General features: G+C 40.1%; 1 protein-coding gene across 1 annotated transcript; it reads right to left on the minus strand.

Annotated features, from left to right (window-relative positions):
* Nucleotides 1–2,398: 2,398 nt before the first annotated feature.
* ptger4c (prostaglandin E receptor 4 (subtype EP4) c) lies at nucleotides 2,399–3,963 on the minus strand. Its single transcript, XM_041803587.1, has 2 exons — nucleotides 3,106–3,963; nucleotides 2,399–2,995 (listed from the first exon to the last, which is right to left on the minus strand). The coding sequence occupies exons 1-2, from the start codon at nucleotides 3,961–3,963 to the stop codon at nucleotides 2,399–2,401; spliced, it is 1,455 nt and encodes a 484-aa protein (XP_041659521.1).
* Nucleotides 3,964–16,186: the final 12,223 nt, after the last annotated feature.

The raw sequence follows: 16,186 nt of genomic DNA on the forward strand, positions 1-16,186 counted from the left end.
ATGCAACACAGAGTAAAGCAGCAGCATGTAAAAGTATGAAATAGTGTCACAAAGCAAGCTAACATGTTTTGTAAATGGCACATTTGATCTTCACTGTGTATCAAACTCTGATTATATCAGAAATGCATTTGTACCCATGGGGTATAGATATATTAAGGAAAGATTTCAGTATTTGAAAAGTGTGCTCACAGACTGTATCAGAACTTTTAGTACAGAGAAAATGATGTCTGACGTTCCCCCAAACACCAAATTTAGACAGTTAAGGCAGCCAACAATCATTTAATCACCTGATGATTTAAGGTAAACACAAAGTACTTGTGCCCTACAGTGAGGATAAGTGCTCAGTGAAGAAATCCCTATACCCATTTGAGCCCTAACTATTGGCCTACAAAAGTTAACTGATGGTTAGCAAAAAGCTAGCACTTCATCCTCCTTCCTCTGCGTTTCATTCAGTTAATCCCATGACATCTCCAGAGGGCTGAACAGTGATCTCCAGCATCTCAGAGCCATCCCCTCCATGCTAGCTCTCACAACCCTCCATACCAACACAGACATTCTTTATATTACCTACACTACCACAACCATCACAGCATCGCCACCTTTAACAGACCTAGGCCAGGTAGGTACGAGCTCCAGGTAGGGGCAATGCTGACACTAATATGACTTGTGACTTCCTGGTGCTGGCATCACTCATGAAACTGCACAAAGAAGACAAGAAGATAGGAAGACAGAGGGAAGTGTGAAGAGAGTGCCTAACTGGGCTTGATACTCTACCTCCCTCTACTCTCTCATTATCATGAGAGAAAAGGACAGAGCATGAGAACAGAGAAGAGTAGAGGAGTTGAAGGGTTTCTGCCAAACTTCATTTTGGCCCTCAGCTTTATTCCTCCTCACTCCTCATTCTCAAAGACTGGTTGGAAATGCTTCATCTGACATCTCCTTAACTGTTTTTGCAATCTCTATCCCTGCACAGTCAGTGTATTTTATGGGAAATGTACTTTTAATTTCAAATGGGAAGTTTAAAATTGGAAACAAGCCATTTCCCAGACACTGTTTTGAAATAGCAACATGGAAAAACCTGCCCTTTGACCTTTCAGGCACTTTATATTAAATTGGGAATCAAAAAATGCAAAATGAAAAACAAAATGTTACTCATTTTCACATAAATAAAGGTTTTTCTTTTTTTTATCTTACTGTTTTTTATGTTCAGCTTAAAAAGGAAGATCAAAAAACAGAACACTGGCGATACAACATTTCCTTTTTCCTTCATTTTTGATGTGTTGCAGGTAAAAAAAAAAAAAAAAAAAAGATTGTCGCATCACCAGCCTTCTGCTCTTTGATTTTCAAATTGACATACATTAATTTTAGGGCTGTCAAAATTAACACGTTAATGCGGATTGATCCATCATCATGATTAATCTGATTAAAAATTTTAACGCAATTAACTCATCTACAGCGCAGCTTGACTCAAATTTTTAATAGTTTGACAGCACTAATTTATCTATTTAAAAAAATTTGAGAAACAGAAAATGAAGAACCATTTTTTTTGGTTTTCTGTTTTTTGATTCCCAGTTCAATATGAATTACCTAAAATAACAGGTTTAAAAATAGGAAAAAACATGGAAAAATCTGCCCTTGTTGCTTTCAGTTCTTATTAAATTGGGAATCTAAAAAAGGAACAACAAAAATGGAATGGTTCTTCATTCCTCATTTTTGTTTTCCAAAAAGAAAAGGAGCAATAAAAACATTTTTTTACACAACATTTATTGTTTCCTATATTTTTGGCCTGTTCCAGGTGTTGTGAAAAAACTATGTTGCATCAATGTTGTTTAATTTTTTAAAATCAGAACACAAAACAGTAAGATAAAAATCTGTTAATAATTTTTGGAAATGAAAAACTAGAAACAGGACATAAAGAACCATTAGTGTTTTGTTTTTTTATTTCTAGATTCCCATTTTAATTTGAACTGCCTAAAGGGGTCAAAAGTATTATTTTCCTTGATTTGTTTTTCTCTTTTTAAACAGTTTCTTGATTTTCACTTGAACTTAAAAATTAATTTGCCATAAACTACACTGACCCTGCTACCACTCCTTTTTAGTCTCCTACACTTTTTTTAATCACTTTTTGTCATCAAAGATCTATTTTCTAGCTCGTCTTAGTCTTGTCCTTCTCATGTGGGGGAAAAAGCACATTTCAGTCTTTAGTCGACAAAAACTGCATTATTATAAAGGAGGTGAAATCCCAGGAGAGTGTTGTGATGTAGTGCTAATGCTGAGAGATTTTTGTTGCGTGTTTTTCTGAAGTGCTGTGTCAGAGTTCATTCATTTAAGCCACCTGAAGTGAAATAACAAATGAGGAGGTAGTCACCGGCAGCTTTGCGTCAATAACTGAACACTATCAGAGGCATTTCACTGACTGGCACGAGCTCGGTGTGCTGAACGTGCACGTAACAATGTCCACTTTCCTCACGTGCGCAGAGATAGCTGGTGTAGCGCTGCGTCCTGGAGTAGGCTTGGCTTCCCCCACCTGTTTGGACCCCGCTGTCCCCTCCTCCTCACAGGCCAGGATGGCGGTCGACTCCACGCTGAACGGGTGAAAGTTGTCCCGCGCTGTGTCGTACTCCCACGCCTGTCTCAAAGCAAAGTCAGTAAAAGTCTGTTGCTGGATGGTAACGCGGTGCTCCACGTCGTTCCTGTAGCTGGCTGTGCGTAATGACGCGTAACTGGTGTCATTGCTGTTTGAAGACGGAGGGGAGTGTTGCTCTCCCACCCAGCCAATGTCGTCTCTGCCGCCGCTCTTAACTCGGGCCACCGTCCTCTTTATCTTCTCGCAGCCCTTCACCACCAGGTTCTTCCTGCACAAAATGTACACCCAAGGGTCCAGTATGGGGTTAAATGAGGCGAAGCGGATCGCCAACATGTCGCCTCGGTAGTCTGGCTTTCCTCCAGCGGAGATCACAGCAGGGTCATACAGCTGGTTGACGAAGATCCGCACCTAAAACAAACAAATGCAACCAGTGCCACCTTTAAACAACAGTTTTCAGTGTTAGCGCGCAGCACGTGCGCACACCGGAATAGATTGAATGAAAAGTGTATGGCTCTTACCACTAAAGGGATGGAGCAGACCAAGAAAACGATGGTCATGAAGATCAGCAGCCAGAACATCTGGATCTCCGCCGCTGAGGTGACAGAGGGTAGCCGGGGGAAGCGGCGCCGTGACCCCCCTTGCTCACACACGTCTGCTCTGACAATCCCCGTCCTCTGGTTCATGCCTACCAGCGACCTACACACCGCCACATTACACAGAACCGTCACAGCAATCAGCAGCAGCATTACGCCTCCATACAGGAAAGAGTAGCAGGCACCGAGCGGGTCCATCGCCCTCCAGTTCAAAAAGCACCAAGTCCCCGGGTAGTGTCTCACGTGCTGCCCAAAGCCAAAACTTGGCATGATGCACAACACGATGTTGGCCAAGTAGGTGACCAGGAGCGCAAAGCGCGCCATCGTCCTGTCTATATGCTGAGAGTAGAAATACGCATGGTTTATGGCTAAGTATCGCTCCACAGCCATGGCGCACAGGATGGACATCCCTGCTGAGCCGAAGAAGAGCATGGAGAAGGAGAAGAAGTGGCAGAGCAGCGCTCCACCCGGCCAGCGGTTGGCTACGTAAGTGGCGATCACCACCGGACTGGTGAAGCATGTTCCCAGCAGATCCGTGATGGCCATCCCGCACACCAAAGTGTAGAAAGTGGTTTCCTTTTGTTCCCTCTTGGAGATGCACAATACAACTATGGCGATGAGGTTTCCCAGGACTCCCACTGCGAACATAGTGGCTGAGGTGACCAAAGACTTGGACTCGAGTTGGAGCGCAGGGAACACGCTGTGGTTCCTGCTAAGAGAGAGAGGCAGCTGCTCAGAAACATTCACGTCCAGCTCCCCGAACGAAAGTGTGTCGTTGATCATTATTAAAGGCGGCAGTGCACGAGGGTGCAAGTGGGGGAACTTTCTGTGAGGTTTAGAAATGTTGCTCTGGACAACAGTGCGCTCAGTTACAAGGTGCCATTCTGAGATAACCTGTTCTCAACCTGTTCAGTGTTTGTCTCCTGATGCTCCCACATGAAGGTGTGCCTGCTCGTGTTGACACTGCTCGCTGCTGCGGGTATTTAAGCTGAGTGCTGATGTCAACGGGGTGACGTGCGGGCTGTAGGCGCACTGATGCGGGTTTCCCAGGATCTCATTTCAGCTAGAATCAATAATCAACTGTTTATTGCTCCTGTCAGTCCAGAGGGGAGATAACGTCACAGCACTCAACCCAGAAGTCAAATGCCAGCATCTCACGTCTGGGATAATTCATGAATAAATAAACAGTGGATGGTCAGACACAAAGTTTCTATTTCAGAATAACTATTTTAGATAAATATATTTATACTCAAATCAGTAGCTATGGTTTTATGGGATCAGATGTTATTTTGAAAAAGTATCAATATTAAAGATCCCATGAGGTGTTTTAACTGGTGGACTAAGCAGACAAAAATGACATCTTATGCATATTAACAACCAATATATGCAAAATATGTCCATCAGTAGAAACACTGATTATTTCATTGACGTTTTCATGGCAGGAACTTCTGCCATGGGGTAGGTGTCAGACAATGCTTGATAGTCTTTGTTTATCTTTTCCACAGCAACAATTTTTTTAATTTTCAAAAGAACTGTTCTCCATTCGTCCAGACACAAACCAAAATTACCTTACAGGATCTTTAAATGTCTTGTTCATCATGCATTAATCCACTGAATCTTTCTGTAATCTATTACCATATAGCAGGGGTGTCCAAACTATGGCCCGGGGGCCAAATGTGGCCCGCGGTTCAATTTTGATTGGCCCACAGCAAATTCTAAAAATAGAATTAAATATGACCAACATTTGCTTGACTGTACTGTACTTCATAGTTTCAGCCCAATATAGTGCTACCATGCTAATTCTGTAAACAAACATCTTGACAAAAACAATTAATTGATGTTTTTTGTGACTAAATTAAGACAAAGCTCTACAAGGTAAACATATTGGCAACCAAATTAATAATAATATCTTGTTTTCTAACTTCCTTATAGGTCACGGCAGGAAATAGAAGTACCAATGATATCACAGGGGGCGGAGCCAGTGTTAGCTAGGGCTAAAAAGGGCCCCCTGAAATTTTATTGGCATCCCCAAAAACCTGGAAATTATTGACTATTTGCATTGTTAGAATTAAATTCTTCACCCCAGCTCCTCCTTTATTCTGCTTCTGACTTAAACGATATCATATACCTCGCCTTGCGGATAAAAAAGCTGCCCCAACATCATTATGTATTTCTGTGTGTGGCCCGCGGTGGAAAAAGTTTGGACACCCCTGCTGTAGACATTTGAAACACGACATCAACCACAGGAAAAAACTTCCAAATTGTAAACCTCCTTATGTAGGAGGATCTCTGTATATAATAATAAAAAATAATAATAATAATCAATAATTAATAATAATAATAATGATATTGTCTGGGTACGTTGCAAATGCAGTGTGAAGCTACTGTGGGGAGCTAGCAACCCCTGTAGTGTGTTGCAATGGTTGTTAAATCAAAAATAATGAGCTTATCATACTTTGTATATAAGGTGGTACCAGCTGTCAACAGTAGGTGGCAGTATGACAAGGCAGGATGCAAATACTAGAAGTAATCAGGGCAGGAGTGATATAAATGGCGAGATATCAAAATGCTTACCATCAGCACCAAAACCTCCATCGATGAGACATGTCAGTGTGAGGAAAAGATATTCTAGCTGTTGCAGAGAAATGGGTTTTGTATACATTTTTTAACTCTATTTCTGCGACAATGTTTTGTTTTGAGATGTATGCAGCTATCCACAGTAGCAGTCAGATGCAAAGAAGATGTTCGTTTCTGGAGGATTTTGGACGACAGAAGGATTGTAACAACTCCTAAATTTCTGGTACGAAGGTGCATACTGTGTTTTTTGTTTACATGGACATTCTGTTATGGTTTATTTTGTATACCTGTTTCTTATGTGTGTATTGTTTACTTTAGTTTTTCACAGTGCTTGATGGTGTATGGAAGAGTTTGCTGTGGCAAGAAAAAACTAAACACCTGTCAAACATCAGTTGGAGCGTGGCTTATCTGTACTGGAAGAAAATCTTTGGGAGCATTTATAGATATAATGATGCTAGTGAGGCCTTTGTTTCATTATATAACATGATCGCTTTAACAGAGGGGGAGAAGTACAGAAATGCCATAATTGTGGGGGCATTTTAATGTGATGTTTGCATGTAGGTATGTTCAGTGTCATACTGACATACATACCAAAAATATTAAGGAAAAGCTACAGCAGGTTTACACCATTAAGCACCATAAAAAAGCCTTATTTTGATTTAAAAATGACACTGATTGACTCCCTGGTAGGTTTGTGGCAATGCTCCAAGAGGCTTTTTTGTAGGTCTGGTCATGAAGCATTTGCAGACCTGGGATCATCTGCCTAACACAAATGGAGACTGAATGTTTAAAAATATTTATGAGGAAAAAGTCACAAAGAAAACGTCTTTTGAAAAAAGGAGGTGCTGTGACAAAATGGTTTAATTTTTTTTTTTTAAACAAGTTGCTCAACATTTGCCCCTGGTAACAGCCCTGCCATATGTTGAAACCTCAAGATTTTGATAACTTTTGATTTTCAAAATGTCTAGAATGATAGAAAAAATTTGAAGTCCAGTCATAACAAATATGTGTACCCAGTCCCCTGAGTGATCTGTGGGATGGAATTGCACAAAACCAGTAGAATAAAATAAATTTCAACAGGGAAAATAATCTGAAGATTTTGTTGAGTTTTAAGGCATGCCAAGGTCCTCAAATTAGCAATTCATTTGCCACAAAAATAGTAATTCCTTCAGTTTGAATAGGGTTCTGGCGCCAAGGTTGGTGCTCGGGCCCTAGTAACAATAAAACAGACAGAAAACCACATCCACTTCAATAGGCAATACACAGCTTAAATGTAAGTGATTGGTGTGATAATGAAGGCATTGGAGATAAAAGAATAGAGACAGAAAAGCAGCAAATGGCATCATAAATCCAAACTTCAGCACCACGGTCAGCGCCTTCAACTCAATCAGCAGCACAAGCAGAGACATCCTCAGCTGTTCAAACCCACAAACCAAGCCTTTAATAGGTTATTGATATCTGTGGGCCAGGTTAGGCTGCAGTCAACAGCTCAAAACAGACCGCAATTTGGAGATGCATGAAAAAATTCATCTACATTAACAAATAACCCATAAAAGCAGACCTCTACATGCTTTCAGAATTGTCATTAAAGCCTTCAAATGTTCCCAAAGCACTTAAAATAAATAAGAGCCCATATACCGCAGTAGACAGGTGATCCCCAGCAGCTCATCCCATCGACCATTCAGCTCCACATGCTTCCTGAAAGAGTACACTCATGGGGACAGACTGTCTATGGTACTGATCTTATGTATTTATGGCTCTGCAGCCTCCCCTGTTTATCTGCTGTGGACTTTTGGATATGTGTCACAGGAAACTGTCTTTAGAACGCAGAAAAAATAGTCTGACAGCACCCACAGTTTGACAGACAAGAAATATGACTGTATGGAGGAGGAACTAATACCAAAACTATCAACAATGAATGCTGTCAGCTGCTGTTCCGTTTAATTGTCATTGTAATACAAATGAATCAAACTATGGATCAGTTTAAAAGCTGCATTGAGAGTCTCATTCAGGGACCCTCTGGAGGCTTCTACACTTCTTTATAAAACTACATCCATTCAACAAACTATGCCCATCTTGCACAGGTCAGTCAAACAGAAAAAACACAACAACTTTACAGTGTCAGGCAACACTGACTCTCACAAACAGCAGCTGTATTTCCTGCAGCCATGCGTAATTATCAAACAGCTGCAACAGTCCCCTGGAACTAGAAGTGTGATTTACTGGTCTGCTTCTAATGGCTGCTTTTATGTGGAAAAGTCTGCAAGAGAGATTCAAAAAAAGAGGTTGTGCTTGAGAAGAGAGGCTTCAAGTTATTTAAATATATTCCACAAATATCTCATATCAAATAGGAGAATAAACGCAGGAAAAAAACACAGGTAGCTGCAGTGAATTATTCAACATGCGAAAGGAACATTCTCTGTGAGTTTCTTATTATATCTTCTCTCTTCTCAATTCCACTGGAGTTCGTTTAATATAAACTGCATGATAAATATCCCTAAGGCTCATGATCTATACTATAATTCCACAAGTAATCACTGTTAATAATTCAGCAGCCTATTTCTGTGATGAAATTGAATTGCGCAGATTTGCCCGCTGGTGGATTTGACTTCCATATCTGAAAAGTCAGACAGAGTGTCTCCTGGTCAGAGCTTATGCCTCATACTAGCCTGCAGGGTTTGTCCCGGTTACCTGGCTAAAACTGTGTGCTGATTGAAAATGCTAATTAAATGTAAAACAAGTGATGTGTTAGTTCTGTGATAATCACGCCCTGGGTGTATTGAGAGCTGTGCATTATCCTCCGTCATACTCAGAAGAAGTGAGTCACTGAACCAGTTGAAATACTTGACTGTTGAATTTACAGTCAATCTGAAGGTTGATCTGCACAATTCCACTCAGCAAGATTTAAAAGAAATAAAACCTTGTTTACAGGATTCTGTCAGTGGTTGGATTTTTTCCATGAGTGCATGATGAAAGACTCAAACTACCTGTTGTTTTTTCAAAACTAACGGTGGCATTAGTGCAACAAGCCATTGTTTACATGCCACCATAAAACACCACAAACAAATATTTTTTTCAGAAGAAGTTGTTTGAAATCTTCCTGTCTTATTCTGAACGACTGTGTTGAGGTTGGCCAGGACAGTGCTTCTGTAACATGCACAACACATGCCTGATTATGCTCTCTTTCTTTGTGTAGTCTCAATCAAGAAAAAGGTAACAAGCTTTACATCAGCTATAAATCAGCTTTGTTACACCAGCACGGACATGCAGTTTTTAGCATGGAGTTGGTCCCCCCTCTGCAGCTTCAACTGCCTCCACTCTTCTTGGCTTTCCACGAGATTTTGGAGTGTTTCTATGGGACTTTGTGTCCATTCATTCGATAGAGCAACTATAAGGTCAGACACTCATGTTGGCTCAGAATCTCCGATCCAGTTCATCCCAAAGGTGCTTGATGGGGTTGAAGCAAGGGCTCCTTGTAGACAGTCATGTTCTTCCACACCAAACTCATCAAACTATTTCTTTATAGTCCTTGCTTTGGAATAGAAAAGGCCCTTTCCCAAACTGTTGCCACAAAGTTAGAAGCATCTCATTGTCCAAGATGTCTTGGTATGCTGAAGCATAAAGATTACCCTTCAATGAAGATAAGGGGCCTAGCCCAAACCATAAAAAACAGCCCCATACCATTTTTCCTCCTCTACCAAACCTCACAGTTGGCACAATGTAGTCAGGCTGGTAACGTTCTCCCCGTATCCAACAAACCCAGCCTCGTCCATCTGACCAGCACACAGAGAAGTGTGATTACTCACTGAACAGATCATGTTTCCATTATTCGACAGGTCAGTTTCGGTGTGTTTTACTCCACTCCATCCAACACTTGCCATTGAACTCGGTGATGCGAGGCTTGCATGCAGCTCCTCGGCAGCGCTGCCCACAGAGTTGGCTGGACACCTGAAAAATCTAGAAAATGGGATTTACTGATTATAATAACGCATATGTGTTGGATCAGTAGCAATGCTGCAAGAGTGTTGGCTAACAGTTACTACTTTTCACCACTGTTTTTGCACATTTTGCACACAGTTCCATTTTGAAAAAGTCTATCTTGTTCTACAGAGTAAATAAATAAGATTCATTTTTTGTTTCTTTGATAATATGGTTATTATTCGGGTTGATAAAAAAAATCTGATTATCACAGCTTAACAACGGATGACGATTTTGCTGATCTCCATGGGCCCCCCAATTTGACTGGGCCCCAGAAAGCTCTCCCTTTTATCCCCGTTAGCAGCACTGCTCCTAGACCATAGAAACCCATTCCATGAAGCTCCCACTGCACAGTTTTTGCATACCAAGGTTTGGTAGTGCAGGGATAATGGTATAGGGTTGTTTTTTCAGGGTTTGGGCTGTGCCCTTTATCTCTAGTGGGCAATCTTAATGCTTCAGCATACCAAGACATTTTGGATAATGCCGTGCTTACAACTTTGTGGCAACAGTTTAAGGAAGGCCTTTCCTGTTCCAACATGAATTGCACAAAGCAAGGACTATAAAGGCATGGTTAGATGAGTTTGATGTGGAAGAACTTGAACAACTCCATATTAAAGTACAAGTATTTGAATACATCATTAAGCAGCCAAATACTTTTGTCAATATAGAATATATTAATATGGGTGATCTTGATAAATAATTGTAATCTGAATTTATTAGTTTGCAGTTTATAACATATTATGATTATGTATCATGTTTGAGTTTTTGCAAAACTTTGATAACTGTGCTGCAGCCTAAAGGTTGTATCAAATCTTGAAGGTGGTTGGAAATAGTGCTAGTCTCACATTGTCTGAAAATCTTTCCAGTGTGAGCAGCAACATGCATCAGCATGCTTTACACACACTCTTATTACAGTAGAGCTATCGTGCCCTCATGCATTGGCCTTATGCATGTCTTATAGGCGACCTCAACCTTATGTAGCTCCTTTAGGTTAGCAGCCTTAAACACAGACACACACACACACACACAAACACACACAGCAGAGGCAGCAGGGTAATCTAATCAGTGCAAATGAAAGAATTCATCATACACAGCAGAGGACAGGTGTGTAAGGTTAGACTGTAGTGGAGGATGGAGCGCTCCGTCTCTGTCTGTGTAAGTGGATTCCTCTCCTCCACTCATGACACCTCCTGGGTATGTGTGTGTGTGCCCCCTCTGTTTTAATATCCAGAAGCTTTCAACGTCAGAGTCTCTGATGCCCACACATGAAAAAAACACAAACTCTCAATAAACACGTACACACAACCTGAGGGTCTCCCAGCCACCCCCGCACCGATCACTGAGCCGGTTTAATGAGGATGTCTCAGTTGTGTGTGGTTATAAATACAGTGGGAGTGCGTGCGTTGTCATTCACATGTGCTCCGGAGGGATTCTCCATTCACATTACAGGACTTTAATGTCTTTCAAAGCCACTAATAAAGAGTCCGCGGAGGCTTTGTGCAGTCTGACACGTCTGTACGCACACATTCATTAGCCTGGCAGTGACAGGTGGAGGCTGGTAGAAGTGGAAACCACACAGGCTGTTTGATAGGGTTAATGGTTTGGAGTGCTCCCTTCTCACTGGATAATAAAACCAAGAAGCCTTGGAAGAAGGTCCGTCTTATACTGAACAAAGTCTACAACCGAGTCTCTGTCAGAAAAACAATCAACATGCAAATTAGGTATTGATCAGTCCATGAGGCCCTTACCACCGAGGATTTAAACCCCCATGAGAGGAAAATCACAGCAATTATCACGGCTGTGACCTCATTTCAAATTAAAAACACAAATCAAACTGTTGTGGCTTTATGATTTCACGCGTACCTCAAGGCTAATTTTAGGTGTAGCACGTGCAGTCAGTATAATGGCATTGTGCCGTTTGGATTAAGTTTGTTTATTATGTACAAAATAACTGTGCAACCCCTAATTCCAAAAACCTTGGGACAAATTACACTGATTTGCAATTCCCTTTGAACATATATTGAATTGAATATAGACCAGAGACAAGTTATTCAATGTTTAAATAGCAAAAATTAATATACACACTTTCTGAAGTTGATGACTACAGATGTTTAAAAAAAAGTTGGGACATAAGCAAGAAAAGACTGGAAAAGTTTTGGAATGCTCAAAAAACACATTCCACAGGTAGGTAGGATAAACAGTAACGTGATCGTACCATGATTGGGTAATAAAGGAGCACCCCTGAAAGGCTCAGTCATTGACAGTTAACAATGGTGGGATGCCCCTCAGCAAGGCTGCATTAAAACCAGCATCATCAACAAATCGCTTGCGATGAGCCTAAACTTCCTATCTCTAAAATCACCACTTTGGGGGAATGAAAAAAACACACTGTACTTTTTAAATATTTTAACACTGAATGGTCATAGTCAGCAACTTTGTCACATTTTTATTAATTTATTTCTAAAATTTATTAAAACCCACTGACAGATGTAAAGGGTAGTTACACGGTTTTAGCCCAATGCCGCCAAAAGTTAAGACTCTTCCATGTAAAGCAAAAGCCGTTTATTAAAAACATCCAGAAGAGCTGTCTAGTTCTCTGGGCCCATGGTCATCTAAGACAGACTGACAGAGTGGAAAAGTGTGTTGTGGACTGAAAAGTCTACAGCACACAAGTGTTAAGAAGACACTATTTTTAACTCCAATTATGACAATTAGTGTTAATGTAGCAACTCTCCAAACAGGGTCAAATCAGCACTCTGTGGTGTGGACCCATATAGATGCTGTAAAAGTGTCCGTATTAATGCTGACAGTGTTGATTTGAGTATGCACATTTTTCTGTGTACATACAAGTTTTGGAGCAATGCATGCTTCCATCCAGAAAATGTCTTTTTGGGACATCCCTGCTTGTTTTAGCAAGACTATGCCAAGACACATGCTGCACAAGCATGACTTAGCATTAAAAGACTGTGAGTAAATCTAAGAGGAGCTATTATAAGACCAAACCATGATTACAAATGTCAAAAACTGTTAAAAAAAAAAAAAAAGATACGGTAAGCTTAGCTAAGCTACAGATTTCACAATGGCATATAGAGGGTGCTTTTGTTCAGAGCAACATACATCTGGGACAGGTGTTCCTGGCCCAAGGGCCCACACTGTATGCTCAATGTGCCCTGACTGGGATTTAAACCTCTAACCACCTGTGACAGAGCCAGGGATGCAGCTATCTGTCATCTTCTTCCATGTGATGGTGACATCACTGTCTAATCTTTACTGCCTGCAAAGGCTTTGCTGCTGCTGAATGTACAAACAAGCATGAATCCACCTGCAGCCTGCAGGCTAACATGATAAATACCAAAAAATTAACCATCAGAAAACACCCTGACTGTTTTCTTGTTGTTCTTTAGTCAAGTTCTTCTGCACCTATTTTTAATGAATATTCAATAGAATTTTTTCTTCACTTATCCACAGGGAGAAACCCAAGACAATCTTCTTTCTTGTTGATTGTAATGGGACAGAAAATAAAAGCTGAATTCATTCCAAACAGACAGATAACAGAAAAGTTGGTTCTCCAAATGTCAAACTATTTTGTCAAATAAAAACATTAGAACACCTGTTCTCTTTCTCGTCATATCCCATTATATGAGCAAAACAAAGTATCTGCAAAATTGTCCTTCAACAATGTAATTCCAAGGTCCTCTGGTCTAAAGCCAGCAATCCTTCCCATCAGCACAGGTGAGGAGATAAAGAATGATTCACAATGAAGTACTCAGCAGACATTTAGATTTGAATGAATATGTCAAAATCTGGCAATGAAAAATCTGTGGATACAAACAAAAAAGCCTACATTTTTTGTTTTATCTAGTGAAAATGTGTTGCTTTTCCTTTGTGCATGACGGCCTTTGGAGAAATAATGATTTCTAAGGATGCCTGTTTAATTCTGTTCAAATTGAATATTTGCAATGCCCAAAACTAATTAGGAGGGATCCAAAAGTGTCTTCACTTTTTCAGCAGCCAGGAAAACAGATTAAATGATGTTAAGTGTCTTTGTTTTAGTCTATCACTGCCTGATAGCTTCTGGAGTCTTCATGCTGACGGTGTTTTCTGTCTGAGAAAGAGTAAACTGTCAGTGACATCTTCTCTCTGCTCTAACTCAATAGTGATGCTTCACTGTCTCTACATGGCGTCACACTGCCAACAGTAGACTCACACCGCTGTGATGTCATCTGCAAGTCTGATCTGATTTTCCCTCTTCCTCCACACTGACGTCCAATCACACCGCTGCCTCTGCTGCAGCCTGCCAGGCTCATTACACCCGGGAGCCAAGGCCCATTTACTCTCTCTGCACATCTCTATTTTATTTCTTTTTCTGCTCTCTGGATGTCTCTTCTCTGTCCCTGTGCTCTAATTATGTTTTATTATTCCATTTGCAACCTCTTTTTTTATGGTAAAACATGCACGAGAAACAAGGGGGTATGTTTTTAATCTAGTGTCGTGTTATAGCTTTGTGTATCTCTTTGAAATAATCTGTTCATGCATATTGAAGAGTAAATTCTATGGTACTGTACACTTAGAGATCCACTTGTAAAGTCAGGGCTTTTACAGTTTTTTTAACAACAGCTTAGTTGATTGTCATTGTTATATTCATTACTCCATAAATTCTTAATGTCTGTTCTCACATGAGCTATGAGAGTTGATGTATTTACTGTAATCTGTTAGTCTTGATGATGCTGACCTTTGCTCACAGACGAGGCAAAGCTTTTACACCACTGACATTTTCTTTCAATTTATACCATGAAAACAAATCGAAGTTTAGTTCAACAGATGACTTCTTCTGCCTAATAAAAGCCTCTTCTCTGAATCAGCAGCTGGGTATGCTGGCTTTCCAGCATCAAATTGATGTGAAATAACAGATAAACATGGGCTTCTATTGGTACATGCCATGCTTTTGTCTAACGCGCTGACATCTGTCAAGAGGACCGATAGCTTACAGTGCTAGGGTTTCACAAATACATTTCTACACGATTAAATAATCATTCAGAAACTGCATTCTGTATTTACTTGAGTTGTCTTTGTGAGATATAAAAATTGATAATCCGAAACATTCAAGTGTGATAAATATGCAAAAAAATCAGGAATCGAACAGGGGGCAAATACTTTTTTACTCAATCTGCTTGTGTTTCTTAGCCTTTGATTAACAGGCAAAGAGTTGAACCTGAGGTGGGCTGTAAGCTTCCTGGCGAACTGCAACAACCCCAGTTTATGAAAATGTATGTGTAACTCTTAGACTTTTATTTTTTATTTATTTATTATTTTGTGCAGTTAGAAAAATACATAATATTACAGAAATAGGTAGATATACAGTGCAGGAAGAGGCAGAAAGCTCACAGAGCTTATTTGAAGCTTCCACCTAAATACTATTAAAAAATGAACACAATATTACAAAAAACAAAGAAACTCAATGTTGACCTACAAAAAGTAATAAAAACAATGATTAAATAATTCTGAACACAGTCACATTAAAAACATATCAAAAACATAAAAAAGTGATTGTAAGGGGTTTATGAATACCTGTATGTCTGATAATGGCTGAGTACAAGATCTGACCTGACCTCACCTGTATTTTCACCAGAATATTAATCCAACAACAAAAAACTTGAATTGCACAGAAATAAGCTTCACAGGTAAAACAACACAACAGAAGTTAGTTAACTGCAGCCAAAAGTTCCTTAAGACATATTTTGTAACATTTCAGAGTCTGACAATATTTTTTGCGAGGTGGGAATAATCGTTTCATAATTTGGTGCCCCTATATTTTAATGCAAGTTGGCCCCTGCTTGTTAAACATTTAGGAGGATGAAGATCTAGAGCTTGACGTGTTGACGAATGAAAATGAACCTGTGAGTTTGTTTTAAAAATATTTTTAAAGTGCTCTGGGATTTTATTTTCACATAATATGGTAAAGATAAAAACGCATACTTGAGAAATATTTATGTCATCAATGTTCAGAATTTGCAGTTTTGAAACAAAGGAGCAAAGGAGGTATACGGGTCTGAGTGTGTTACTATCCTGAACAGCCGTTTCTGGAAATGCAGAATTTTTTGAAGTGCTGTAGGATAAGTGTAACCTGATGGATGTGTGAAACACATCCATCTGGGAAAGCTTCAATAGGAAATGTATGAGAAAAGGCAGAGGATTTGAAAAAAAACTCGGAGAGTGATTGGATGAATGTTCTGTCCATCACATCTCTACGGGCCAATAAGAGCAACAAAACACGTGACGTATCCGCTATTGAGGTGCGCAGCTGCTGAGGAATAACGCGAATCATGGCAACTATAGACATGTGAGTACTGGACTTTTGTCGTTTTTGAAAAGAAAACAACTCACTGCTGTTCTTTGCTCTTCTCTTAATGAAGAAATTTCATCAAGTTCTGATAAAACTGGCGCTTTAGCA

The sequence above is a fragment of the Cheilinus undulatus genome, linkage group 13, assembly GCF_018320785.1.
Source record: "Cheilinus undulatus linkage group 13, ASM1832078v1, whole genome shotgun sequence".
NCBI classification, from domain to species: Eukaryota; Metazoa; Chordata; class Actinopteri; order Labriformes; family Labridae; genus Cheilinus; species Cheilinus undulatus.

What these genes read in the sequence shown, in the direction of transcription:
- ptger4c (XM_041803587.1), bottom strand. Translation starts at nt 3,963, where the DNA reads ATGATCAACGACACACTTTCGTTCGGGGAGCTGGACGTGAATGTTTCT. An exon ending in TCTGCTCCATCCCTTTAGTG is followed by an intron (nt 2,996 to 3,105) that starts GTAAGAGCCATA and finishes TGTTTGTTTTAG; the next exon opens with GTGCGGATCTTCGTCAACCA.